The following is a 19,900-nucleotide window of genomic DNA, read 5'->3' as shown; positions in this document are numbered from 1 at the left end:
AGGCGTCATGATGCAGACACATGCATCTTGGCAGGGCCGTCTGTACCTTAATTACGTATCCCACTATCCCTTCAACCTCGCTCCATTCATTTCGTGATGCTATAATTAATTCATCGTGTCTTTTTACTGCTTCGGCATTTTTATTCTTAGATACAGTACAACTTCTTGCGCACTATTCACTCTCATCCGCTTTAGCTCCTGTGCCGGCGTCTGGTAGCCACTAAACCAGTAGTAAACCCACCACGCCGCCCTTGTAGAACCCCAAGCCCAACCCCCAATTAACTTTTGACTTTTCGTCCTGCAATTTGTTGATTGACCTCGAGCAAGCAAGCAAGCAAGCAAGCAAGCAAGCAAGCAAGCAAGCAAGCAAGCAAGCAAGCAAGCAAGCAATCCCTTCGTCCTCGTCCTCGTCTCGCCTCTCTTTCTCGTCCGCTCTTCCGCGTCAGCCCGGCCAGCTTCAATCTTCGCGCGTCCACGTCAGACATAGACTTTTTGTTTGTGTGTTTCCTTTCTATGTTTGCTCGTCGCTGTCTTGTGCCGCCATCTGCACTTGTTCGCCAGCCAAACCCTCATCCGCTCCCTCATCCTCCTTCTCTGGTCGTCCGACCCACCACCCTTCCACTCCCGCAAACCACCAGCCTCTTCTTCACATTCAGCCGCGGCTTTCTCCAGACCACTTCCCCCACTTCTACTCTCTCACACTCACGCTCACGCTCACGCTCACGCTCCTCTGCTGCTCCTCGCCGCGCCTGTCTGTTTCCGTCCTCTGCGCCATCCAAGCCGGGCAATTTCTGGGGAATCCGTCCCTCCACTCCCTCCCTCTCCCGCAACGCCTGCGCAAATCACCTGTCAGGGAGCCGAGGATCCAGTCCGTCTGCCCACTATCAGCAGCAAGCCAACTCTACTTCCCTCCTAGTTGTGCTAGCTTCAGGGCTCGCACTCGCCGCTCTGCTATATATGTCTTCATCCGCTGCCGTGGTCGAGGACCCCTCGTCATCATCATCATTACCACAACCGCCGCCTCAACCTCCCACCAATCCCACCAATCCCACTCCCGCTGCCTCAACTTCCACTCCCTCAAATCACCCTACACACGCAAAACTACCCGGTGTTGTCCTAGACGAAGACATGGCCGACACTTCTGCTCCAGGCCGGCCCGGCAACCTCACTCCGGAGCAGGAGATCAAGCTCAAAGAGATGTGGACATTGATGCACAACCTTTTCGGTATACATGGTGATGCGGATTCGCAAGCCACCCCTGCTGCTACAACAGATGCTACCGCTTCCTCTCCCGCTCCTACAGAAAAGAAGAAGTCACGGTTCAGCATATGGGGCCGCAGCAAAGAACCTGAGCCTGCCCCCAAGCCCTCAACCGCTGGTGGCGTCGATCTGACGTCCATCGAGGCCGACGATAAGTACGGCCTCAGCAAGGACTTCAAGGAGACCTTGGCGACTCTGTCCAAGGAAGAGATTCGCGACTCGTTCTGGAAGATGACCAAGCACGACCACCCCGACGCCGTGCTCCTCCGCTTCCTCCGCGCCCGCAAGTGGGACGTCAATGCTGCGCTCGTCATGGGTGTGTCGACGCTCAAATGGCGTCTCAAAACATACAAGCTCGACGATGTGCTCCTGGCCGGCGGTGAGCCGGCTGAGGTTGTGCGGTCCGAGAGCTCCGATCCCAAGGAAAAGAAGGATGGAAATGATTATATCCAACAATGGGAGATGGGAAAGAGCTTCATCCACGGTGTTGACTCCGAGGAACGACCAATCTGCTACGTCCGCGTGCGGCTGCATCATGGTGGCGAGCAAGGTGTTGACCCGCTGGAGAAATATATCGTGCACACAATTGAGACTGCGCGTTTCATGCTAAGGCCGCCCGTCGATACTGCCGTAAGTGGTTGTAGTGTGCTTTTGTACGACAATCTCAACTGACATGACAAAGACTCTCGTATTCGACATGACGGGCTTCTCGCTAGCCAACATGGACTACACACCTGTCAAGTTCATGATCAAGTGCTTCGAAGCCAACTACCCCGAGTCTCTCGGTCTCATCCTCATCCACAACGCACCATGGGTGTTCCAAGGTTTGTGTCGCTAGTTCGAGACCTAATCACATGACTGACATGAATTCCAGGTGTATGGAAGATCATCAAGGGCTGGATGGACCCTGTCGTATCCAGCAAAGTAAACTTCACCTCGGGTGTCGAGGGCATGTCCGAATTCATCCCCGTCGACCAGATCCCCAAAGAGCTCGGCGGCGACGAAGACTGGGAATACAAATACGTCAAGCCCACGGCAAACGAGAACGAGAAGCTGTCCGACACCGCCACCCGTGACAAGATCCAAGCCGAGCGCAAGACCATCTCCGACAAGTTCGAAGACGCCACCATGCGCTGGATCAAGGGTGACGAGGCCGCCAAAGCCGAGCGCACACAGCTGGCCCTGGAGCTGAAGAAGAACTACTGGGATCTGGACCCATACATTCGCGCACGCACATTTTACGACGCACCTAGGAGCTGCATCATCAACCCAGGCGGCATAGTCGACTACTACCCGAGCGAGAAGACGGCTGAGGCAGCGGCGGCGCCATCAGCAACATCAGATGCAGTCAACGGCGAGCTCGCGCAGAAGCTCGACGAGAAGGCCGTAGTAACGCAGACAACGCCAGCGAACGGGACCGTGGCAACATAAATTTTAGGGGGGAGCAACATATATAAATATATACGAACAAACCTAATACATAAACTACATGGTCGTTGGTAGGAGCGGGGTTGAGGAGGAGGAGGAGGAGGGAGGGGCTCAAATGTGCAAATTCCGAATATATTGGGGGAGAAGGTCCATGTCACGGGCTTTCTTGTTTTGATTGGAGATACGATACGATACGATACCTCTTGTTATCTCCGTTTTCACACGCGCGACAAAGAAGTATGCGTTGTTGTTGCGTGGATATATATAATCCCTTCATAACTCTCTCCCTCTCTCTCTGTGTGTGTAGAACCTGCCTGTGATTAATTATCGACCATACAATACAACCAAGTGGGTCGGTAGATCAGTGCAGATCCACCACTCGTGCTATTGTTTCATGTTCTCCTGAACCTGAGCCTGGGCTTGAACCTGGAACCACAATCACAACCCACAACCCATACACCATTCTCCCCACATTCACCATACGAAACCCCATCCGTGCACGCATGTTAACTAACCCTGTTCGTCGCCAGGGGGGAGTGTTTGTAAGGTCCTCTTGGCAGTAAGTAAGTACTGTAGCATGTGATACAACCCCATAATTAGCGTTGGTTCTGTCACATGGCTGGCGGATCATATCGGGGGTCACGGGGTGCGGGTGCGGGTTTTTCACATGCATGTCTTTCATTGTGGGTGTTGGAAGGTGGGGTTGGGGTATTTGGGTTGGGTTAGTGGTGTGTGTGCGTGTGTGTGCCTGAGGCAGAAGTACTGTGTGCCTGAGACAGTAGTGTAGTGTAGCTAGGCTAGGCTAGAGTGCATACATCTCATCTACTATTAATTACAGCATATACGGAGCAGCTGTTTAGATGAAATGAGACTCTTGGGGTCCAAGTTTGGTTCAGTTCAGTTCGTTCTCGTGTTTCGGTGTCTATCTGTTCTGCTTGTTTTTTTCTTCTTCCTGTTTTACGTCTTTTACGTCTCGCTGCTTCTTACTGCTTCTGACATTGTGTCTTTTCTTTGTGCTTTTTGCTTGTGGATTGAGTGTGCTGCCTTTTGTCCTGCTCGCGGGAGAGATGGCGTGCGTGCATGCATGCCGGCCTCAAGGTCTTCCATATCTGTCTTGATGGTCTTGATGGTCCTCATGAAGGTCGTCGGTTGTTTAGGCTGTGGCAAAGTGAGTGAGTGTATGTATGTCGTGCATGAGCACGTCCCGGCAACGAAGTACAAATGGCACAAACGCACCACGACGCGTTCCACGATGCAATATCGCCAAGACCGGACTTTTGTCAATATAGACATACCGGGCGGGGATTGAGGGGATGGATGGATGGATGGATGGATGGATGGGATTATTACTCGAGCAACAGAGGGGAGGCTTGCATATTATATATGTTTGGGCCTTTCGTCCTGTCTGTCCGTTCTCATTCACTCATTCCTTCTTCCACCGTGCGGTCCATCTTCGCTTCGCTTCGCTTCTCCGTGCTCGACAGTCCACGCGTCTCAAACCCTCAAGTCACACAAGACAAACCCTCCCCCTTTCCTTTCCCGCCCAGCCAGCCTCCGGCTCCCCACACCCAGCCGCAATGGGCGACATAACCCCAGCAGCGACAACAACAACAACAACAACAAACGCACACCCCCAACCCCCACCACCACCACCCCCCAAGAAACCCCTCTCCATCGCCATAATCGGCGGCGGCATAGCCGGCCTAGCCCTCGCAATCGGCCTCCAAAACCACGGCCACGCCGACACCAAAATCTACGAAGCCGCGCCCGCATTCGGCGAAATCGGCGCGGGCATCGCCTTCGGGCCCAACGCGATGCGCGCCTGCAGCCTCATCGACGGGCGAATCCTCGCGGGCTTCAAAAAGGGCGCTACATGCAACGTCAGTCCGGAGCGCTACGATACCTTTCTGTCGTATGTGTATGCGCAGGATTCGCGGAGCGGGGATGGGCGCAAGGCGGGCGAGTTGATTGTGCATGCGCGGCGCGAGGGCCAGGGCGGGTGTTGGACGGGAGCGCAGGCGCGGTGTGGTGTGCATAGGCGGTATGCGCTTGGGGTGCTGGTCGGCTTGCTGCCGGCTGGGACGGCGGTGTTTGGGAAGCAGCTTGTTGGTATTGAGGAGTCTGGCTGTGATGACGACGATGATGATGATGATGGCGGCGGGAGGATGATTCTCAGGTTCGCGGACGGGAGCACGGCGTCTGCGGATGCGGTTGTTGGGTGCGATGGGATCAAGAGTCGGACCCGTGAGATCCTGCACCCGGGGAAGATCAGGGCGCAGTTTTCGGGCGAGTATGGCTATCGTGCGCTCCTGCCGCGGGAGGAGGCGGTGTCGATTCTCGGTGCGGATTTTGCGCTCAATGGGATGCTGTATTGTGGGTATAATATCGGGATGATCACGTATCCGGTCGAGAACCATGCTCTTGTCAATGCGTTCGCCGTGTGTCGCGGGGAGTGGACGAGTGAGACTAACATGGCGCCCTGCTCGAAGGCACAGATGCTCGCTGACTTTACCACCACTGACGGCGATGATGATGGGGTTGATAAAGGGGGCCTCGACGCCCGGCTCGTGAAAATGCTGCACGCCTTCCCCGACAGCAGCAGATGGGGCATCTTCGACGTCCCGCACAACGAACCATACTACCGCAACCGGATCTGCATCCTCGGCGACGCCGCACATGCCGCCACGCCGAACCTAGGTGCCGGCGCCGGCATGGCTATTGAAGACGCGCTTGTGCTGAGTCGGCTGCTGGGGCGAATTGAGCATAAGTCGCAGATTGAGGATGCGTTTCGGGCGTATGATGCCGTCAGGCGGCCGCGTACGCAGAAGGTTGTGTGGGAGAGTCGTCGCGCGGGGCTGGCGAATGAGTTTTTGATGGAGGGGGTGGGGGATAATTTTGAGGAGCTGGAGAGGGAGTTGAATGAGCGGTATCAGTGGATATGGGACGTTGATTTGGAGGGCATGGTGGATGAGGCGCTTGGGTTGCTTGAACGCGGGTGGAAAGGGGAGGGGTGGTCGGATGTATAGATTTGTGTTTCTCGTGCGGGGCTCGGAGTGGGTGAGAGCATTTCCGGTGGTTATGCTACAAGGTCTTACCTAAGGGAAGGACCCATGTATGTAATGGAGGCGATGATCCGAGAGTTGGGAAACACATGTTCGAACCGCAGGATCGCAGGGACAGGCAGACGAGAAGAAGACCCCCGCGTTGCCCACATTCAGACACCAGGGAACATATTGAATTATGACTACTTCCCCTTTGCTTCCTTGGCGGCTCGTACGTCCTCTGCGACATCGCGCAGGCAGCCTGCGTTTGCAAGCTCGACTAGATACTGATAGTGGAATGAGCGATAGTCGGAGCGGGAGTCTCGTGCATGTTCCGACTCCTGTCGCTCATCTGCAGTCGCAACCTGCAGGACACTCTGGTCAATCGCCTTCTGCTTGTCGACAAGACGAGTGCGGAAATCGATGAGCATCGTCGGACTGTCTTCGTCGATTCGATGTTGCACTGGTAGAGGCACTTTGATCTTGGCGAGGTAGTCTTCGTCGATGCCCAGGTCTGTGTTTGGGCCGACGATGAGGCCGGGATCTTCTTCGAGGAAGTTGCGCCAGTCTGGCTGCAGCGTGTCGAGCCTGGCATCAGCGGCTCTTATGGAGACAATGTTTTGGGCGAGATGCTCGCGCAGTTCGGCGGCTTCGTCCTTGTGCAGGCACATCAGGTTGACTTCGGCGCCGTATTGCTCGCTGAGCAGGAGGATTCGCTCTTCCAGGAGTGGTCTGAACACTTCGGTCCAGTCCTGGCCTTCTTCGAATGTGCCTGTGGAAGGTTTAGAATGGGTTTTCAAGTAAAATATTGTGGCACTCACCAAGTTTCTCCGGATAGTAATCCATTCCGTCCAGTTTCCACAGCTCGTTTCCAATCGGCAGGAAGGCTTGATAGTGAAAGGCAGCCTCCGCATCGGATTCGTCATCAGCCTTCCGTTTCTTCTTCTTTCGAGGAGTGCTCGTTTTGCCCGTTCGTGCCTTTTGTTTGGCTTGCTGTGCCTCCCGTCTAGCCTGCTGTGCTTTGGCTTTCATGGCCGTGTCAAAGCTACCCTTCATTTGAAGGTCAAAGTTCATCATATCGCTGCGGGTGGCGAATGAATTATGAATGCGCTTGACAAATTCAAACTCAGCTAGAGCTTCACCGCGCGGAAATGGCTCAAACGTGCGTGTGAAGTCCTTGAAGCTCTGGAGATTCTCGCCCAGGACCAGCCCAGGGACGTTGTTGAGAATGTTCAACATGGTCACGGTAGCACATGAACTTGTCGATAGCTGGTTGGCGAACCATATATGCTCAGGGCAACTCTTTTCGTGCATCCCATAGTCTGGCTCAAAGTACTGGTAGCAGAAGACCAGGCCAAACACGTGCTTGCTGCCAGCCATTAGCATTTGGCATAATGTGTGTGGACAATCTAGCCTCACGGTGAGTATTCAGCGCCTAGATCGTCGAGCGAAAAGATCTCGCGAACCCTCGCACTCCGAACACCCCATTCTCTCAGCATCACATTGAGCAAGGCCTGTGAGGTATCGTGAGTGGAAGAGACAACGCAAACGACGTGGTGCAACTCACCGGTTCAGACTCAATGTCGCAGAACCCTTGCCAGGTTGCTTTGTCCTGCGCTGTGGCTCCATGAGTTATCGACTTCGAGTATTTTCCGACAGATCCGTTGACTAAAGTGTCAGGGCCAGACCGACTTGGACTTGAGCTTCCATCTTCTGACGTTTTTACTCGTTTTCGTGGAGGTGACATCCCGTGATCGGATCGGTTCAACGCAGACTCCTCGCGAATATGATGCCTTTCTCAGCACTCCGACGGAAATTTCTTGAGGGCCACAGGCTTATAGTAAGTAATGTATCCAGGTTACCACGTAGCGCCAGAGGGATGAAGTAAGAAAGACCCAGATTGAAGGAACGAGGCCGAAGTGCCGCAAGGCTTCATTTTGAGGAGGCTGGGCGACTACTGAGCCAGGTAGAGGGATTCCGTGACAAGCTCACTCACTATGCCAGACAATACCAGGCTTTCATTCTTGCGTGAACAACGCGTGATGGAAACACTTCACTCTGCACTTTCTCTATGGAAGAATGTTACTACTTGGTTTCTGCCCCAGGCAATCATCAGGGTCCGCCAAGCATCATCTTGGCAGACGCGGGTTTTCAGTGACGCGCTGCCGTGTGTTATTAGAGCTTCGATGTTAATTGACTTTCAGTGCAAACTTCCCGAACTCACTCATCAGCAAACACAGCACACGACTCAGCGAACCGTCGTCCTGATAGTCAGGCGCTCCACTCTTTACTGCCTGTAAGTAACTATACAATTCGCAGGATGCAATGAACGGCACTCCACGACTTCGCTCTGCCTTCCCGCAGACGCCGCAATCAACTCCTACGGCTCGCCGGCGACAAAATGCGCAAAATGCGCCCCCAGCCGACACAGCCAAGGTGAGCACAGGCTTGCAGAGCATGCCAAAGGCACCTACACAAACCTCAGCTGCCTCTCCTCTGATACCCTTCGATACGATTGACGCTCCCTCGCAACGACTCTACATTCTTCTATTCTATGGCATCCTCCACGCATGGCGGTTCTACGACTACTACAATTTGGTCGCCGATGACACAGAATCCTTCTGGGCCTTTCTGAAATGGTGCGGCTTCGACCTCGTCTTCATCTTTGGCATACCAGTCCTTCAAATCCCATGGCTAGAGTGGTCTACATCCTTCACTGCTCTCATCTGGGGGGCTCATATGGTGCTGAATATAATACTAATGTTCCGTGTCGGGGTACGTTCGATAATTTGTAGTATTGTGATTGATTCTTACGGACATGCAGATACCAATACACCTATGGCTGTTTGGATTCCTGAAGGCAATACAGGACGATGAGATGGGTCTGATGGGTCGTTCTGTCAAGCCGGGACATATCATACAAAATGCGTCTCTGATTCTGGGAAAACAGATCATCAATATCTTACCAGAGGGGTACGTTCTGATTCACTAATTGTCCAAGGCTTTACTGACTTGAGGTGTATAGTTCCGCGCTGCTGAATCCGACAAATGACGCGTTCTGCATCGGTGGCGGTGTCAACTCGATACATATACCCATTCAGATCAACCAAACCAACCCGGTTCGCATGGAAATTCTACACATCGATCTCGAGAACACCAGTAGTGACCTCATCACACTGTCGGCGAAGGATATCAAGAAGCTTAGAAACCAGTCTAAGAAGGAGCAGAAAACGTCGGATCCCACAGCGCCAATCTTGATGAACTATCCAGTGAAGAAGACTGGGTTGTACATCCTGCAAAGGGTAGTGGACGAAACTGATCTCGAAGTTCAGGCACACATGTCCGAACTCTTGGTCGTGAACTGTCCACAAGCCCGGATAAAGTCGACAGGAAGCAACAGATGTCGGAACGAATTGTCCGATATCACTATGGAAGTCGAGGGCGCTCCACCTTTGAAAGTTGTCTACCACCGCTTCATGAATGGTGAGCCACACAGCTCATCTTTTCAGAGCATTCAACCAGACGATTTCGTCTCTCCTTATGGAAAGCAAAAATCGTCTACTTTGGTCAGGAGCGGAGAGTCCGATTTATCATGGGCTCGCTCACATACCGTCTCTGTCCCGCTAAGCGAAACCCTCCATCACAGCGGAGTATGGTCATACACCATAGATGAAGTGCAAGATGCTCTGGGTAACAAGGTTTCATACGGTGCCCCTGGATCCGATGAAGAGGGCACACGGGCGTCCGGAAAGAACACTGCTCACCACCAAACGTTGATGGTCCATGAGCGACCCAAAGTCAAGCTCAGCAAATGCAATTACCAGAAACCTCTGCAGGTCGCGAAGGGAAGAGCGACTGCGCTACCCCTTGACTTCTCCTCCTCAGGCAAAGGCCCAATTCAAGGCACGGTGCACGACTTGGAGTACATCTTTACCAAGGAAGACGATCTCACTCCAAATGGTGAACACGGCCCTCTAGCCGTGATACAGAAGCATACACTCAAGAGCCTGCAAGATAGATTTTATGTACATGAGAGCGGACTTTACACGTTGCGGTCAGTTTCCAGTGCTTACTGTTCAGGAGAGGTCATGGAGCCAGCTTCATGTTTACTTCAAAACCCCCCTGAACCAGAAATGTCCATTACGACAGAGCACATCCATGATAAATGCGCCGGCAATCCAATTGGTATTCGATTAGATTTGGACCTCATCGGCACACCTCCGTTTGACATCAGTTGGATCGAAGAGAAGAGCGGCTCCCCGCCTACTCCCAAATCCGCGCAGATCTCCGGTCTCAGAGGCCAGATTATCCTTCAACCCTCGCTTGCTGGAAAATACACATATAGGTTCTTGGAAATTAGCGACGCCGTCTACAAGCAAGTATCCCTTGGCGATCGTGTCACTCAGGATGTAAAACCAGCTGCGTCGGCACGATTTACTGACGATAGCCCACAAGAAGCCTGTATCGATGGGCCCGTCTCTTATGGTGTCCGTCTCCAAGGCGAAGGCCCATTCACTCTCGAATACGAACTTGTGCATGGCGGCAAGCGAAGCAAACGCAAGGAAGAGGATATCAGTGGCCCAGACTTCAAAATTCAGACAGAGCCGCTCAAATCCGGCGGAGACTATTCGCTCGTCCTGACGGGAATCACGGACAGGCTTGGGTGCAAGGAGTTTCTGGACAAGACAGCAAAGTTCAAGGTCCGCAATGAACGACCGAAGGCCTACTTTGGGCTTATTGAAGGCAAACGTTCCCTTCAGATCTTAGAAGGCAAGAAAGTGCGTCTACCTCTTCGTTTGACAGGTAAGCCCAACTGGATGGCGACGTACCGAAATCTCGAACAGCCAGAGAAAAAATTGACAATATTACTCACCCGAGAGAATGATGCCCTGGAAGTCTCACAATCAGGGACATACGAGCTTGTAAGCTTGTATGACGCTAACTGTCCTGGATCTATCGAGGAAAGTGGGAAGCGATTTGATGTTGGCTGGGTCCCACGCCCAGGAATCAGCATACCTGAGAATCCTTCCATGACGCTGTCTGGTGATCGTTACATTAAGAACGCTGTATGTGAAGGGGACGAAGATTCCTTTGACGTAATGATTTCAGGTGAGTGCAGAATTTAACAATATAAAACTTCGGCCTAACTTGAACAGGTACGCCTCCGTATGATCTCGAATATACCGAAAACATCAAGCCAGACAAAGGTCCCAGACAGACCAGCCAAAAACAGATCAAGGCTGCCCTTGGTGTCGCTAACGTCAGAGTGGATACTATGAAACCGGGTATCTACGAATATGACTTCAACAAACTGAACGACGCAAATTACCTCGGGACGAAAAATACGATCATAGTGGTCGAACAAAGGGTCCACCCACGCCCTGATGGGCAATTTGAGCAGCCCGGGAAGACATACAGCTACTGCTCTAGAGAAGCAGATGGCGAGGAAGTGATTCCGGTCAAGCTTACTGGTGTCCCGCCTTTCACCCTTGAGGTTGAGATCAAACATTTGAGCGGACGCAGCCGCAGCCCAGAATATGTCACCATTCCGAATATCCCCAGCAACCTTTACGAGCTTCGCATCTCGCATAAACACTTACAACACGGTGTCTCGAATGTCTTCATTCGCAAAATTCGGGACAGCCGTGGCTGTCAACGGCGGCTAGGTGCAGATGCAAAGAAGGTCTCAATCTCGGTACACGATGCTCCAACTATCACCGCCGTGGAAAGTCGCACTGACTACTGTGTTGGTGAGCGCCTTTCGTACACGCTTTCCGGCACTCCTCCGTTCCAAGTGTTTACAAAGTTCAACGACAAGACCCTCAAGGCTGCGTCTCCAGACACCTCGTTCCGACGTCTTGCGGAGGCCCCGGGAGCGTTTGCCATCACGGGAATATCCGACAATGCTTCAAATTGCCGTGCCAACACGAACTTAGAAGCTACTATTCACCCAATGCCGACAGTGCGTATATCGCAGGGTAGAGTCACAAGCATAAATCTACGGGAAGGCGGCGAGACGGAAATCTCGTTTGACTTTACGGGAACACCCCCTTTCGAGGTTACATACACACGCAGCACACTTGCGAATGCTAAAAGCGGACATAAGAGCAAAGTCCTTGAGACTAGAGTCGAAAGGACCGACGACTTCAGCATCAAGGTCAAAGCTAGCGAAGAGGGCCAGTACGAGGCCGTTGCAATCAAAGACCGATGGTGTGCCTTTCCGCGTCCAGGAGAAGATGGCGCAAGATCGAGAAAAGGGCAAAAGTTGTTACAGAACTAGCAGCGTCTGGCCATTGACTTTTTGCATGGAGAGGCGTTCTGAGCATGTTGCATATCTTTATTTTTTTTTTCGCTATTTTTGAGCGGCATACTGTGTACAATTGTTGGAGAGTAGATATTGATGTCACCTGGAAGCCCTGAACTGAGTGTTGCTGTTAGAATCCTCAGCAACGTTGGAGATATGAGGTTATTTACCCATGACTCAGGAGGCCAAGCGAGACATGAAGTCAGCATCGGCATTGCATACTCGGACCATCTTAAAACCCGAGTCAAGACAGGGGAGCCCGGAGGTGGTTGGGAGGGAGCTTGGACCAGCGGACACCGATTTCCGATCTGACGTCGTGCCTCCAACTGACCGGTCCACGTCAGAAATTGAATCTATGAACAATTGTTGATAGAGTTGTTTGCCTCATAGATTGCGCTTCTTTGCGCCGATACACATTCTATTCCTATATTTTCACCTTAACTTGCCATAACATCATGGCCGACCTCACCAAAGTTCCTTCGTTCCAATACCCCGCGGCGCACATCGGTCATCTCAATGCTCAACAACAAGCTTCATTAACTGCGTTCAAAGTTCTATGCGAAGAGAAAGGCTACTACAAACCGAAAGGCGAGGATGGCAAGGGAGAGCCCAGCCACGACGATGAGACCTTACTGTAATTGATCCCGCTCCTTTCTCCAAGGGGCTCAAAGCTGACAGCTCCCCAAAGGCGATACCTGCGTGCGCGAAAGTTCAACGCACAAGAAGCGTATGGGCAGTTTAAAGACACAGAGGACTGGAGAAAAGAGAATAACCTTGAGGAACTTTACGAGCGTATCAATGTCGGCGAATATGAGGCTACGCGCAAGCTAGTATGTCAGCATCTTCCAGCCCAGGTGGTATAGCTACTTATGAACCACCAGTATCCCCAGTGGACCGGCCGTCGTGACCGAAGAGGCATACCTGTGTATGTGTACGAGGTCGCACCTTTGAATCAGAAAACCCTCACCGCATACGAAGAGAACACCGCTAAATACCCACCTCCGATCAATTTCAACGCCACCAAAGTTCCCACGAAGATGCTCCGTCTCTTTGCTCTCTATGAGAATATGATCACGTTCATCCTTCCGCTATGTACGGCCATCAAAGGGCGCGACCACCCTGAGACGCCCATCAGCCAGAGCAACAACATAGTTGATATCTCCAAAGTCGGGCTAAAGCAGTTTTGGAATCTGAAGGCGCATATGCAAGATGCAAGTACGTTGGCTACTGCACATTATCCGGAGACATTGGATAGGATATTTGTAGGTGGTTCGATTTTTCCTAAGACCTGGCTGACAAAATTGCAGATTATTGGTGCTCCCGCATTTTTCCCCACTGTGTGGGGTTGGATAAAACGGTGGTTCGACCCGATCACTGTGTCTAAGATCTTCATTCTAGGCGCAAATGACGTGAAACCAACACTGGAGCGATACATCGACCCGGCAAACATTCCAAAGAAGTATGGCGGGCAACTCGACTATGAGTTTGGTCAGATGCCCAACATCGAGCCAGACATCGCAGAGGCGTTGGTATGGGAAAGCTCAGCGGACGAGAACGGACGGAGAACATTCCCAACGGGGCCTATTAAGTGGATCCCAAACGAGAAGGGGGAGACGGAAGCTGTTGCTGTTGGGACGGAGGATGGCAAACTTAGACGTAGAGTTGTAGCGAAGCTCGCTCCTGGTCATACTTTCAAGGGCTTCGAGGACACACCTAGTAGACCGATTGGACGCAAAACGCTCGAACGCTTTGAGACCGGAAACTCTACTCACCCGACCACTGAGGGCACACCTCTCGACACTGAGCCGTCGTCTTCATCCTCGCCAGGAGCATCCACTCCGGCTCAAAATAAGGAAGCCCTCGGTGTTGCTGTCCCCGCTTCTGCACTAAATCCGGCGCATCCCGATGTTGATGAAGTCTCCAAGAAACTCGAAGGTGCACGGATTGGCACGTCTGAGACTCGTTTCGAGCAGCAGGAGCCAACTCACGCTGCCGGACAGGGCGCTGAAGGTACTCCTGCCGTTAACCACCATGGAGACGGCGACAAGACTGTTTCTATGGAACCAGGTACGGTTGGTCAGGCACCAAAGGACGTATCACAACCTCTCGGAGCACAGGACACGACGCAGCCTGGTTACGTAGATCAAGCAAAGTCAGTGGCGAACCAGGCGTATGAGGGCGCATCCGCTGCCGCTGGCATGCTTGCTGGGGCGGTCGGCCTTGGGGCGGCAGACAAGGATAAGGAAATACAGCCTCAGACTAAAAGAGAAGACCCTCGAGTTGATGCTGCAGAAGACAAAGACGTAGAAGAGTATCTGCGAAGTAAAACGCAAGTAGAGACAGGAGGGGAGACTAAGTCATAGACATATAGCGCAGCCAGGTCCACGCAGTTGTTGACATAAAGCCTTAACGATTACCATGAACAACGAAACCCAAAGAAAATAGAATCCAGATCCACGACTAGGTTCTTATTCAAATATATTTAGCCACTTACAGAGTCCATCTACACGCCCAAACTCTGATACATCTGTGAAATACATAGTGTAACTTGGAGGGTCACACGCACGATGGTGTAACACTGACTGTTGCATCATATAAGTGGGAATATTCGGATCGACCACATGTATGCCCTTGTCACCATGATTTGTGGTAATTTTTATTTTCTTTTCTGCTTTGTTCTATGCTGTATCTAGCATAGAGGCCAGCCTCGAAATTAGTTCTACCCCACATTTCACAAGCAACCACAACCACAACCGTCGACTCGCAACAAGTCCAACGGCAATCTTCTGCCATATTTCCCTTCCCGGCGCGAGCGCCTCAAGGCCATGCCTCTAGCGCCCTCCACTCGGCCTCAGCATGGAATTTGAGGTCTCATACTCTCTCGACAACGAGGAGCAATTCTGGGAAGGTCAGTACCACCCTTCGCTCGAAGAATCCCCGCTATTCGACACACAAAAGTGTGTGCATGTCATAAAACGACCCGTGCTGACTGTTGCTGCCGCAGAACTGAGCGATATCCTGTCCTCGGACTCCACAGACCATGAGCTGATAGACAACGCTCTGCGGAGCTACTTGAGCTTCACGACCAAATTCAAGGGTGCGCGTTCCGGTGTCTGCTTGCGTGGAAGAAAGCTGACTGACGAAGACGAGTACCTACAGTCTGAATACGATGTGGCGCGGTCCTCGTACAGACTGACGCAGTCGGCCTTGTTCAAGACGTCAAAAGAGTATGTGCGGAGGCAGATTGTGTATGGCTTGCTACAGGTATAAAGAGGCGCCAAGTTGAGGAAGGGTTAAGAGCTGACACTTTCTGCAGGAGGAGGATGCGCCGACACTGCATATGATAGCAGCTTTTCTTCTGATTGATGGTCGAAGCGACGATGAGACCCTACGCATGATGCAGACTGAGGGGGTGTTTCCTCGCTTGGTGGAGTTAACGCAAGAAGAGCAGATACAGGAAGATCCAAGCTTGCATAGAACGCTGCTGGAGCTGTTGTATGAGATGTCGAGGATACAACGACTGACATGGGAAGACTTGAGTATGACGCCTGAATGATAGTGGAGATTGAGCTAATAGCTCTTCAGCGGCTGTTAACGACACATTCGTTCTCTACTTATTCCAAGTAATCGAAGGCGCTTCTGACGACGTGAACGACCCATACCACTACCCTATAATACGAGTCTTAGTATGGCCCATACAGTCCAACTTTGAATTTCACGCATACTAATGAATATTCAGCTTGTCCTCAATGAACAATACATGGTCTCATCGACCCATCCCGCCAAAGGCGCCCGCACCCCTACGCCCCTCACAAACCGCGTAATCAAAGCCCTTAGCACTCACGGCACGTCCTACAAGACCTTCGGCTGTAACCTCATCCTACTTCTCAACCGCGAGTCGGAGACTTCACTCCAGCTACTGATCCTCAAACTCTTATACCTCCTCTTCCAGTCCACATATACGGCAGAGTACTTCTACACCAATGACCTCTACGTTCTACTCGACGTGATACTGCGCAACCTGCTTGATTTACCATCTGATAGCCCCCCAGCTGCCGCTCTTAGACATACCTATCTACGTGTTCTGCATCCACTACTCGCGAATAGCCAGCTCGCTACACCGCCGCATTACAAACGCGCCGAGGTGCTCAAGATGCTAAGCCTCCTCGCCGATTCTGGCACACACTTCGCGCCCGTAGACGAGACGACGATGCGGCTCGTCACACGCTGTACCTCAGTCCCATGGCTAGTACCGAAAACTCCCCTGAACTATCATGACGACGACAACGACTCGCCGACCACACCCCAAGCTACAGAGGGTGCGGACGAACCAAGCTCAAGCCCCGAAAAGGGCGCAGCGGGTGCAGGCCAGAGGGAACTGGCAAGACGGATGCTGGGCATGAGTGTGAAAGGAGAGGGTGCGAGCGAGAGCACGTTAAGCGTGGTGCAAGTCGCAGAGCACATGGCGAAGCCAGGTGAGGTGACGCCGAGTCGGGGGTTTACATAGCGATATCCCATGATTTAGTCATCGGTTTATATATATATATATATACAATTATAGCTAGTATGTAAATAGAGCTGCCATACGACGCGTACACATGCTTTTCCTATATCCACACTGGACTAGTTAGTACATACAGTAGCAACACTACAGACTCTAATTCATCTATCAAACACTCCCTTCCTCAATCCCCTCTCACTCAAGCCTCAAGCCTCATCCCCAGCATCAACAACCCCCCTCCCAATCCTCTCCCTCTCGCCGCGCGCAAACCCACGCTCCCCTTGCCGCAGCGCACGCACAAGCACATCCAAGCTCGCAATGCGGAAATCAGGCGCGCGCCGCAGCTTCTCCAGATCGTCCGCGAACTCGGCCGTTACGGCGGCGAGGTAGAAGTCTGAGAAGGCGGAGAGTGCGGTCGCGGGTGTTGTGGTTTTTGTGGGCGGATGGAAGGATGGGGATGGGGATGGGGAGGCGGTGTTGGTATTGTCGTCCATGTCGATGTCGGTGTCGGTGTCTTCGTCGCTGCTTTGATCATTGCTTTGATCGCTGCTTGAATCGCTGCTGTCATTGCCGCTTTCGTCGTTGGTCTCAGTGCTGCTTTCGTCGCTGCTCTCGTCATCAACACCATCATCAACACCATCATCAACACCATCATCAACACCATCATCAACATCCTCCTCCTCGTCGTCGTCGTCGTCTTCATCATCATCATCTTCTTCTTCCTCCGCCATCACTACATGATCCCCCACAACCCCATCCTTCATACTCTTTCCAGCCTCTTCGCTGGCCGTCTTGCGTTTCTTAGCCGCATGCTTGTCAGACTCTGACTCGTGTGATTCTAAGAGATTTATTAGATGAATCAGGTCGAAAGATAACCGGAAAAACGAAAAAGAGAAAAAGTTTAGTGTGCACGTGATGCACATGAACTATCTCTACGTACGAATTTTTGTAGATTTGGACTTCGTCTGCTTTGGAGGCGTGCCAGCAGTTCTCTTACTTCTTTCCTTTCGCGTCAGATGAGGCATTTCGTGAGTGTGCTGGTGTTGTGTTATGTTACTGGAGTGGAAAGGTATAGAGGTTGGACTTGGGCGGAAATTCACAATGCCAAGCCTTTTCAGCAGAAAACATGTCTCAAGTGGAAATATATTTGTGTTCAACCACATCATATCTATCTATGCTCATGAAAACTATCGTGATGCTGTCATACAACGTATGGGTATTTAGAGTGGTGATGTTCGAGGTAACCACATGTGCTTTGCGTGAAACTAGTGGACCATAACGTCCTGACCACCCGGTTGAGCTGCATCCTTTGGTTGAGCCTCGTCCGTTTCCATGTCGTCGCCAGCCTCCTCGACAACTTCTTCCTCTTCATCCTCCTCGTCATCTTCGCCACTGCTTTCGGCTTCCAAATCTTCGCTGCCAGCGTCTGAGGCGGCATCATCTTCGACCTTGGCCTCGGCCGCCTCTTCGACACCACCCATTTCCATGTCTTCGCCCTGTGCGGCCTCGCCCTCACCCTCAACTGCAGCGTCAGCCTCCTCTTCCTCCTCTTCCTCAGCGCCGTATGCATCGGCGTCGTCTTCAGCCTGATCAGCTTCTGGCTGGTCGGGCGGGAATTCGGCGGGAGCCGATTCTTCAGAGTCCCTATAGGAATTGTGTTAGCTGGAAAACAATGTGATAGGAAAGGTAGTCGCACCATTTGATGGCGAAACGAGTGACTCTTGGCTTTTCAGCCAAAATGCTCCTCCTCACTTTCTCGATGATGGGTTTCGAAGGCGGCTCTGCATTCAAGGCCTCTTCAGAATATTCGTTGTTGACGTAATAACCAACTCTGACAAACTCCCTGCCATCATAGCTGCAGCTTAGCAGGATGACAGTAACACCAAGAATTTCGTTGTTGGGAATACGGGTGAGGTCTGGCGCGTCTGCCTCGAAGAGAAACTTGTTTACACCCACAGGCACGGGCCCAACGAGTAACGAGTCTAATTCTTGATCGTATTCGGAAGATGTAGCCGATCCGACATAGGTGAGTTTCCACTCCAGGTCTTTCGAGAGAGACTCGAGACACTCGAATGTTATCTCAAATAAATATTTTGCGTCAAACGAAGTGGGGTTGTTGAGGACTTTGACGCCGAGAAGGGAGACAACAGACATATTTGCGAGATGATGGAGGATTGACTGTTCGAGATAAATGCGATATGATGCTTAGTGGGTAGAAGCTGTTGCAAAGCTGAATGAAGTTTTCCAAGAGACTGATTATGGTGTTGAGGTGGAAAAAGAAAGAAAGGAAGGTTGGGGAGGAGACGAAAGGAGCTTTGAGCCAAAACTGGTTGGAGGTGTTTGGACCCTCGAAGCAGCAGCGGAACAGGAACAGCAGGCGCGTCTTGTTTGGACGCGTCGGTGGGGGCCCTCGCGTAAAGTGGTTTTCCGTTCTGTATATCTACCTGTGCCTTAGATTTCAGGTCGTCGAATCGATCTCTTGCAAGCATCTTTGTCGACACATATAGCGGCTGGTATGTGGCTTTTCACCAAATGATGTTGTCGATATCACGACCTGTCAGGTAAGGAGAAGCTCCGGTATGATCGGAACACGTCTTGGATCGTCAAACTGGACGCGACTTGATTCACACTGAGAGTCAATTATTTATTTTTGTGTCAAAGTAGGCATCGGCATACACGCATATGCTCTATTACTCACAACCTTTAAAGCATGGATGCAGTCTGATGATTCGAACGAGACCTGTGCAAATCAATACATACAGCACAGCGTGGACTCATAAAACAACAAGGAATACTGTAACAGGATATCTGTCTATTTGGAAACGCGGGCTATCATCCATTCCATCTTTCCTATGGCGTAAGTACATATAAGGCACACTGAACATTGGTGGTTTATTTTTGGAAGCACGACGTGAATAATGCTAGTAGCGGTATGTAAGTCATTATGCATGAACATGGCGCTTAGCTCGAGGTTCAAATCTCCAGACTGCTTGCGGCGATGGACGAATCATTGACCAATCTGTGTGCTTGATACTCAGACAACTGAGCCGCGGACGGCGATGCTGTTGTTGTATGAAACCCTGGTACCTCAAGTTTAGGCGGGTTTGCTGCTCGACTGCAACCAACGTTATAATGATCAACCGCTGGCAAGCGCACAAGAAAAATGCAGTCGTGTTTCACTGAGTATCTCCCTGACACTGCTCTGTGAAACACACAGTGCGCACTCAGCCTCACCTGTCGAGAGTTTGGACGGACCGCCCAAGGCCCAGCCATGCGGAGGCTGAGTGACCACGCACAAAGTGGCGTCAGGCTCGACTGTTATACGAGGAGGACACACGTATCCGTATTCTTCACGGGAGGGTAACG

At 51.9% G+C, this 19,900-nt stretch overlaps 8 protein-coding genes across 8 annotated transcripts; 5 read left to right on the top strand and 3 right to left on the bottom strand.

Annotated features, from left to right (window-relative positions):
* Nucleotides 1–1,128: 1,128 nt before the first annotated feature.
* On the top strand, nt 1,129–2,691 carry EJ05DRAFT_491775 (CRAL/TRIO domain-containing protein; the record flags this gene model as incomplete). The annotated part of the gene is made up of 3 exons (XM_033745999.1): nt 1,129–1,890; nt 1,943–2,084; nt 2,135–2,691. 3 exons carry the CDS (start codon nt 1,129–1,131, stop codon nt 2,689–2,691), a joined length of 1,461 nt encoding a protein of 486 aa, XP_033603320.1.
* Nucleotides 2,692–4,265: 1,574 nt separating this feature from the next.
* Nucleotides 4,266–5,714, top strand: EJ05DRAFT_497440 (FAD/NAD(P)-binding domain-containing protein; the record flags this gene model as incomplete). The annotated part of the gene is made up of 1 exon (XM_033746534.1): nt 4,266–5,714. One exon carries the CDS (start codon nt 4,266–4,268, stop codon nt 5,712–5,714), a length of 1,449 nt encoding a protein of 482 aa, XP_033603319.1.
* A 218-nt stretch (nt 5,715–5,932) lies between these two features.
* On the bottom strand, nt 5,933–7,476 carry EJ05DRAFT_497439 (cysteine proteinase; the record flags this gene model as incomplete). The annotated part of the gene is made up of 4 exons (XM_033746533.1): nt 5,933–6,501; nt 6,551–7,098; nt 7,149–7,243; nt 7,297–7,476. 4 exons carry the CDS (start codon nt 7,474–7,476, stop codon nt 5,933–5,935), a joined length of 1,392 nt encoding a protein of 463 aa, XP_033603318.1.
* A 578-nt stretch (nt 7,477–8,054) lies between these two features.
* On the top strand, nt 8,055–12,009 carry EJ05DRAFT_435152 (nucleoporin Pom152; the record flags this gene model as incomplete). The annotated part of the gene is made up of 4 exons (XM_033741684.1): nt 8,055–8,504; nt 8,554–8,702; nt 8,755–10,838; nt 10,886–12,009. 4 exons carry the CDS (start codon nt 8,055–8,057, stop codon nt 12,007–12,009), a joined length of 3,807 nt encoding a protein of 1,268 aa, XP_033603317.1.
* A 479-nt stretch (nt 12,010–12,488) lies between these two features.
* On the top strand, nt 12,489–14,396 carry EJ05DRAFT_435189 (CRAL/TRIO domain-containing protein; the record flags this gene model as incomplete). The annotated part of the gene is made up of 5 exons (XM_033741686.1): nt 12,489–12,667; nt 12,722–12,863; nt 12,915–13,295; nt 13,341–13,896; nt 13,969–14,396. 5 exons carry the CDS (start codon nt 12,489–12,491, stop codon nt 14,394–14,396), a joined length of 1,686 nt encoding a protein of 561 aa, XP_033603316.1.
* A 275-nt stretch (nt 14,397–14,671) lies between these two features.
* On the top strand, nt 14,672–16,687 carry EJ05DRAFT_449090 (uncharacterized protein). Its single transcript, XM_033742324.1, has 5 exons — nt 14,672–14,941; nt 15,038–15,297; nt 15,350–15,572; nt 15,619–15,719; nt 15,773–16,687. Exons 1-5 carry the CDS (start codon nt 14,890–14,892, stop codon nt 16,538–16,540), a joined length of 1,404 nt encoding a protein of 467 aa, XP_033603315.1. The 5' UTR covers nt 14,672–14,889; the 3' UTR covers nt 16,541–16,687.
* EJ05DRAFT_473450 (uncharacterized protein) lies at nt 16,568–17,587 on the bottom strand. The gene is made up of 2 exons (XM_033743405.1): nt 17,475–17,587; nt 16,568–17,372 (listed from the first exon to the last, which is right to left on the bottom strand). The coding sequence occupies exons 1-2, from the start codon at nt 17,557–17,559 to the stop codon at nt 16,741–16,743; spliced, it is 717 nt and encodes a 238-aa protein (XP_033603314.1). The 5' UTR covers nt 17,560–17,587; the 3' UTR covers nt 16,568–16,740.
* A 212-nt stretch (nt 17,588–17,799) lies between these two features.
* EJ05DRAFT_483301 (histone deposition protein Asf1) lies at nt 17,800–18,688 on the bottom strand (the record flags this gene model as incomplete). Its single annotated transcript, XM_033745238.1, has 2 exons — nt 17,800–18,178; nt 18,231–18,688. The coding sequence occupies 2 exons, from the start codon at nt 18,686–18,688 to the stop codon at nt 17,800–17,802; spliced, it is 837 nt and encodes a 278-aa protein (XP_033603313.1).
* Between the last annotated feature and the right edge of the window lie 1,212 nt (nt 18,689–19,900).

The sequence above is a fragment of the Pseudovirgaria hyperparasitica genome (assembly GCF_010093815.1).
Source record: "Pseudovirgaria hyperparasitica strain CBS 121739 unplaced genomic scaffold EJ05scaffold_3, whole genome shotgun sequence".
Lineage (NCBI taxonomy): Eukaryota > Fungi > Ascomycota > Dothideomycetes > Acrospermales > Acrospermaceae > Pseudovirgaria > Pseudovirgaria hyperparasitica.
This window is presented reverse-complemented; position numbering and strand designations above follow the sequence as displayed.